Source organism: Carassius carassius, chromosome 23 (genome assembly GCF_963082965.1).
Source record: "Carassius carassius chromosome 23, fCarCar2.1, whole genome shotgun sequence".
NCBI lineage: Eukaryota > Metazoa > Chordata > Actinopteri > Cypriniformes > Cyprinidae > Carassius > Carassius carassius.
The window spans coordinates 32304841-32312340 of NC_081777.1; the positions used below are offsets into that span (position 1 = coordinate 32304841).

Consider the following 7500-nt stretch of genomic DNA (forward strand, 5'->3'; position numbering starts at 1 on the left):
ACTGGGACTGAAGCCCTGATCGCAGACGCAGCGGTAACTGCCCACCGTGTTCTCGCAGCGGCCGTTCTCACAGATGCCTGGTTTAGCCGTGCATTCGTTCAGATCTGTGTGCAAAGATCAAGATTATTTATAAAGCACTGAATGAAACAACAATGTTGACCAAAGTGCTGTTCAAACAATAGAGCAATTAGAAGAGGAAAACATTTTAAAAAATATCTAATTGTAAAATGTAAAATGAGAAACCTTAAAATAAGTAGCAAAGGGACATATGACATAAGCAACCTTCACACTTAAGGTCCTTGCACAGTGTCCAAAATTTTTGTATGCGTTTTGTTCATTTTCTTTTTTGTAATCGTGATCCTTTCCTATCAAAATGATTGCTATGGATGCGAAAACACAGAAAAACAAACCAGGTCCGAACCTTTTTTTTTTATGACAGATGAAAGTTTTGTTGGCACTGTGTAAGTTGTAAGAAATGTGAGGTTGTATTTATTTTTTAAAGTGCAATTCCCCCCCCCCCCCCCCCCCCAACATGTTAGCAACATGCTACTAACATGCTAACCATGCTAGAAACATGCTAGCGACATGCAAGTAACTTGGTAATCATGCTAGCAACGTGCTAGTTACTTGCTAATCATGCTAGCAATATGTAAGTAACATGCTAACCATGCTAGAAACATGCTAGCGACATGCAAGTAACTTGGTAATCATGATAGCAACATGCTAGTAACTTGCTAATTATGCTAGCAACATAAAGCAACATAAAACAATAAAGCAAAGACCTCATTAGTTAACCTTAGTTAATGCATTAAAATTAACAATGAGCAATAGCTAAATTTGAGAAGTTGTCAATCTTTTAAAAAAAATACAACTCTTAACGTGTTATTAAATATTACACAATTATATTAAAAATTACACAAGATTAATTAATTTTTCATTGACAGTTTATGTTAACTAATGAATTAATTAATGTTAAACTAATGTGACCGAACAATAAAGAAACAAAACATTTTCTAATAATATATGATTAAAATGTTAAAAAGATTTTAAAAAGATGATCTGAACCCGAGCGGTGTTCAGTTATTGGACTTCTGTGCTAGTTACAGCTTGTCCATAACGAACACCATGTTCAAGCATAAGGGTGTCCATCAGTACACGTGGCACCAGGACACCCTAGGCCGTAGGTCGATGATCGACTTTGTGGTCGTTTCATCCGACCTCCGGCCGTATGTCTTGGACACTCGGGTGAAGAGAGGGGCGGAGCTGTCAACCGATCACCACCTGGTGGTGAGTTGGATCCGATGGCGGGGGAGGAAGCTGGACAGACTCGGCAGACCCAAACGTACTGTGAGGGTCTGCTGGGAACGTTTGGCCGAGTCTCCTGTCAGAGAGATCTTCAACTCCCACCTCCGGCAGAGCTTCGACCGGATCCCGAGGGAGGCTGGAGATATTGAGTCCGAGTGGACCATGTTCTCCACCTCCATTGTCGAAGCGGCCGCTCGGAGCTGTGGCCGTAAGGTTTGTGGTGCCTGTCGAGGCGGCAATCCATGGCAAAATGAGGCCATGGAGAAGGACTATCGGTCAGCCTCGAAGAGATTCTGGCAAACCGTCCGGCGCCTCAGGAGAGGGAAGCAGTGCCCTACCAACGCTGTTTACAGTAGAGGTGGGGAGCTGTTGACCTCAACTGGGGATGTCGTTGGACGGTGGAAGGAATACTTCGAGGATCTCCTCAATCCCGCTGTCACGTCTTCCATTGAGGAAGCAGAGGCTGAGGGCTCAGATGTGGACTCGTCCATAACCCAAGCTGAAGTCACAGAGGTAGTCAAGAAACTCCTCGGTGGCAAGGCACCGGGGGTGGATGAGATCCGCCCTGAGTACCTCAAGTCTCTGGATGTTGTGGGGCTGTCTTGGCTGACACGCCTCTGCAGCATCGCGTGGCAGTCGGGGACGGTGCCTCTGGGATGGCAGACCGGGGTGGTGGTCCCTCTTTTTAAGAAGGGGGACCGGAGGGTGTGTTCCAACTACAGGGGGATCACACTTCTCAGCCTCCCTGGGAAAGTCTATGCCAGGGTACTGGAGAGGAGAATCCGGCCGATAGTAGAACCTCGGATTCAGGAGGAACAGTGTGGTTTTCGTCCAGGCCGTGGAACACTGGACCAGCTCTATACCCTCTACAGGGTGCTGGAGGGTTCATGGGAGTATGCCCAACCAGTCCACATGTGCTTTGTGGATTTGGAGAAGGCATTCGACTGTGTCCCTCGTGGCGGCCTGTGGAGGGTTCTCCGGGAGTATGGGGTCCGGGGCCCTTTGCTAAGGGCTATCCGGTCCCTGTACGACCGGAGCAGGAGCTTGGTTCGTATTGCCAGCTGTAAGTCAGACTTGTTCCCGGTGCGTGTTGGACTCCGGCAGGGCTGCCCTTTGTCGCCGGTTCTGTTCATGATTTTTATGGACAGAATTTCTAGGCGCAGCCAGGGGCCGGAGGGGGTCAGGTTTGGTGACAACACGATTTCGTCTCTGCTCTTTGCGGATGATGTTGTCGTGTTGGCCTCATCAGGCCAGGACCTTCAGCATGCACTGGGACGGTTTGCAGCCGAGTGTGAAGCGGCTGGGATGAGAATCAGCACCTCCAAATCCGAGGCCATGGTCCTCAGTTGGAAAAGGGTGGCTTGCCCACTTCAGGTTGGTGGAGAGTTCCTGCCTCAAGTGGAGGAGTTTAAGTATCTTGGGGTCTTGTTCACGAGTGAGGGAAGGATGGAACGGGAGATTGACAGACGGATCGGTGCAGCTTCTGCAGTAATGCGGTCGATGTACCGGTCTGTCGTGGTGAAGAAAGAGCTGAGCCGCAAGGCGAAGCTCTCGATTTACCGGTCAATCTACGTTCCTACTCTCACCTATGGTCATGAGCTTTGGGTCATGACCGAAAGGACAAGATCCCGGATACAGGCGGCCGAAATGTGCTTTCTCCGCAGGGTGGCTGGGCGATCCCTTAGAGATAGGGTGAGAAGCTCAGTCACCCAGGAGGAGCTCAGAGTAGAGCCGCTGCTCCTCCACATCGAGAGGGGTCAGCTGAGGTGGCTCGGGCATCTGTTCCGGATGCTTCTTGGTCGCCTTCCCGGGAAGGTGTTCCGGGCACATCCCACTGGGAGGAGACCCCGGGGGAGACCTAGGACACGCTGGAGAGACTATGTCTCCCGGCTGGCCTGGGAACACCTCGGTGTCCCCCCAGAAGAGCTGGAGGAAGTGTCTAGGGAGAGGGAAGTCTGGGGTTTTCTGCTTAGACTGCTGCCCCCGCGACCCGGCCCCGGATAAGCGGTAGAAGATGGATGGAAATGTTAAAAAGTTTGAAAGTAAATAGACTTAAGTCTAAATATAAAGTTTTTGGCGCTGTGATGAACACACAGCACTCACACAAATCTGAACGGCTATTTAAAGAGTAACTAAACCCTAAACCAACTTTTTTTAGTTAATGATCTATAAGAATGGGGCTTTATTCGTGCTGTTCATTGATTCGAGTAACTTTTTTGACATTTGAGTATAAAGTGTTTTAATTCTACAATATATGGTGTAAAAACGTGAGTGCTGCCCTCTTCAGGTTAAACGGTGGCTACTGCAGTTGATTTTTCCTATTGGATGTTGTGGTGGCAAGTGACGTAAGGGTGGCAGGTGACGTAAGCAGTTTCCAGCTCACCACGCCCCTTGGTACGAGCTACCACGCCCTTGGCAGTATAAAACCATCAAAATCACTGTAGTGAGTCAGGACTCAGGAGCTGGAATTGCGAGTATTGGTAACTATTATAGCATCTATTTAGCATAGCAATTATATAGTTATTTAGATCTTCAAGTTAGCGTAGATTTATCTGTATTTAGTACAGTGGTCAGGATGGTGTGTGTAGTGTTGCTGGTTGTGACAGCACTGCTGGACTGCATAGTTTTCCAGCAGACTTTAAAATTAGGAGCCAGTGGTTGCATGCACTTGGCCTGGAAGACCGTGAGTTCCCGCCTAGAGCTGGAGTGTGCAAACTGCATTTTCAGAAAAAGAAAGTAACTCTATGGTTTCTGAGGTAACGGCTGCATTTCTGTTGTTTAGCGCCATCTGCTGTCAGAGAGTGAATGTGCATTTTCATTCAGCGTGTCTTCATGCGCTTCTCATCCGTGCTCGAGATTTGACGCAGCATACAGCGGTGCATTGTGACCAGTGGATGGGAAACGTGTTCTTAAAATACAGACATGGGGATGTGAGTGCTCACCCACGCAGCTGTCTCCGTTGGGCTGTCTGGTGTATCCCGGCGAGCAGATGCACATGTACGTGCCGATCAGATTCTTACAGGTCATTCCTCTGGACGCACAGTCGTCCAGACCCTCCTCACACTCGTTCTGATCTGATGAACACAAGACGAGCGTTCAAACAAGATGATGTGTGTTTGTGATGCTGAAAGACTCGTCGTCTTTACCTTTGCACATCCGGCGGTCTTCCCTCAGAACGTATCCCGCTGGACATTTGCATTCGTACGATCCCACCGTGTTAACACAGCGGAACGCACACAGCAGAGGATTCTGGGAACACTCGTTGATATCTAAAAACACATGACATGTTTTCATCAAACACCAGTGCTTCACAATAGAGCAGTGTTTCAGTTTATCATTCTGGTTATATTGTAATAATACACATATATTGTGCGCTTTGGAGTGTTACGTTTTTGATACAAATAAAGTACTTAAAAACAAAAAAAAACGTCCCTATCTCTGTTATATTTTTGTAATTATAATTTTAATCATTTGAGGGTTTTACAAATATTTAACCAATGAAAAGCATTCAAAATTGCTTGTGACTAAACCTCGTAAACGTAACTACCGTAATTTCAGCGAGAATGCTTCTGTTTTTATTAGATTTGGTGTAAACGGCAAGTTGAGCACAACTACACACAGACGAAGCATAAACGTGAGTACCGTATTTTTCGGACTATAAGTCGCACCTGAGTATAAGTCGCATCAGTCCAAAAATACGTCATGACGAGGAAAAAAAACATATATAAGTCGCACTGGACTATAAGTCACATTATTTAGAACCAAGAACCAAGAGAAAATATTACCGTCTACAGCCGCAAGAGGGTGCTCTTATAGTCCGGAAAATACGGTAGTTGATATACATTTTAGTTCAATATTTGTATTTGATTTTATTGAAAGGATATATTGTCTGTTTTTGCTCGATTTGGTTAATGAAAATAATTCCAAACCAAGATCACAGCAGAACAGTCGTGCATCTCTGAGCAACACACTGCGGTGTTTCGATACTGAAGGATTCAGTGTTTTTGAATCATTTGAGTCAATGATTCAGTGGTCCATACATAAAGGCAGGCATAGTTAGTTTTATTCTTGAATGAATCAGCCGTCTGAACGAATCGTTTGAAGGCATGTTTCAATGACTCTTACTGCCACCTACTGGCCGTTTACTTTCATCTTTGCATTTTTTTTGTATGATGCACTTATTAATAATTGAAAATCAAAATAATTTTCACCTAGTAACTGCTAGTAAATTTCAAAACTAATTACAAAGAAATCTGAAATAACTATGGAAGCCTGTTTCCACCACAGAATAAAATACTAAAAAATAACAATTCAGACTTTGTTTCTCACAAGTGGTAGAAAAAAAAGAATTGCGAGATATAAACACAGAATTCTGAATTTTTCTCAGAATAATCTTGAACCTAATGGAGTTCATATCTTTCAATTTAATTTTTTTTTAAAGTCAGAATTGTGATTAAAATGTCTGAATTTTTTATTAATATTTTATTTTGATGGCAAAAACACAGTAACACTTTAATTAAAACGTGAAAGATTTTTCTGAAGTAGAATGACTGAAATAATAGTATTCCTGTAAACTTTTTTTTTTTTTTCAATTAGTTAGTTTGTTCATTTCTAGTTTAGCAACATGCCAGCTACCACGGCTTTATTCATAGTGAGAAAATAAGATCATCATCAGATGTGGAGAATAAGTAGAGCAGCAGGTCTTTACTGGCCTTCACAGGTCATCATGGGTCCGGGCTCGAACCCCTCGTCACAGCTGCACTCAAACGCTCCTTCCACATTTGTGCAGGTGCCGTTCCCACACGGGTTCCCCAGCTCACACTCGTTCGTGTCTGATGACGGAGAGCACAGGACACACACACACACACACACACACACGTGAGCTCACATTCAACACACTCCCCATCAGCCTCCACATACGCTTATGAAGGAACACAATTTAATGAGATAATATTTAGCAATATTATTGATTCAACTGAAACAAAGAACAAAACCAGAACTGATTTGATCTGAATAATGACACTATTGCCTCCTGAAATTAAATTTGTTTCATAATTGATGAACTGTATAAGATTTTAATGAAAATGTTATTGAACAGAACTGAGTCAACTTTAAATTGAACTGAATCAACACTGAACTAAACTGACCTTGAACTGAACATAATCAACACTGACCTGAAATGAATCAACAGAGAATCAATATTGAACTGAATGACTCTACTGTCTTCTGTAGACCTGTTTTACAGCTAATATTAATGAATTTAGTAATATTTTCATGACATTGTAACTGGACCCAGTGTGTTTAAAACCTTCACAGTTGATGCCCGTGTAGTCGAGCCGGTATCCGAAGGGGCATTCGCAGCGGAACGTGCCGTCTGTGTTGATGCAGTGGCCGTTCCTGCAGATGCCGGGGTTCTCTGAACACTCGTCCACATCTGAAACACACGTCTGATCAGTCTGTGCTCACAAACACACGAGTGTGAGTCTGATTCAGAGACACTCACCCACAGTCGTCTCGTCTACAGTGTTGATTTTACCAGAAGCAGGACACAGAATTTTGTACGCTGTTGAAACACACACACACACACACACACACAATAACTATTACTGCCATTAAGTCAAGTGTGTGTGTGTGTGTGTGTGTGTGTGAGTGTATATATGTTGTGTGTGTGTGTGTCAGTGTGTGTGTGTGTGTGTGTGTCAGTGTGTGTGTGTGTGTGTATGTGTCAGTGTGTGTGTGTGTGTGTGTGTGTGTGTGTGTGTCAGTGTGTGAGTGTATATATGTTGTGTGTGTGTGTGTGTGTGTGTGTGTGTGTGTCAGTGTGTGTGTGTGTGTGTGTGTCAGTGTGTGTGTGTGTGTCAGTGTGTGAGTGTATATATGTTGTGTGTGTGTGTGTGTGTGTCAGTGTGTGTGTGTGTGTGTGTGTGTGTGTGTGTGTGTGTGTCTGTGTGTGTGTGTGTGTGTGTGTGTCTGTGAGTCTGTGTGTGTGTGTGTGTGTGTGTGTGTGTGTCAGTGTGTGTGTGTGTGTGTGTCTGTGTGTGTGTGTGTGTGTGTGTGTCAGTGTGTGTGTGTGTGTCTGTGAGTCTGTGTGTGTGTGTGTGTGTGTGTGTGTCAGTGTGTGTGTGTGTGTGTGTGTGTGTGTGTGTCAGTGTGTGTGTGTGTGTGTGTGTGTGTGTCAGTGTGTGTGTGTGTGTG

The 7500-nt window shown here is 44.6% G+C and overlaps 1 protein-coding gene across 1 annotated transcript in view; it reads right to left on the reverse strand.

The window, feature by feature from the left end:
* Positions 1-7500, reverse strand: part of fbn1 (fibrillin 1) — a 73830-nt gene that overhangs the window by 12227 nt on the left and 54103 nt on the right. The window contains exons 52-57 of the mRNA XM_059507008.1: positions 6809-6868; positions 6614-6739; positions 6018-6137; positions 4452-4574; positions 4248-4379; positions 1-104 (exon numbers count right to left, since the gene is read on the reverse strand). The exon at positions 1-104 is cut by the window's left edge and continues 22 nt beyond it. Of these exons, the coding sequence (XP_059362991.1) occupies positions 1-104; positions 4248-4379; positions 4452-4574; positions 6018-6137; positions 6614-6739; positions 6809-6868 (665 nt within the window). The remainder of the gene's footprint in view (positions 105-4247; positions 4380-4451; positions 4575-6017; positions 6138-6613; positions 6740-6808; positions 6869-7500) is intronic.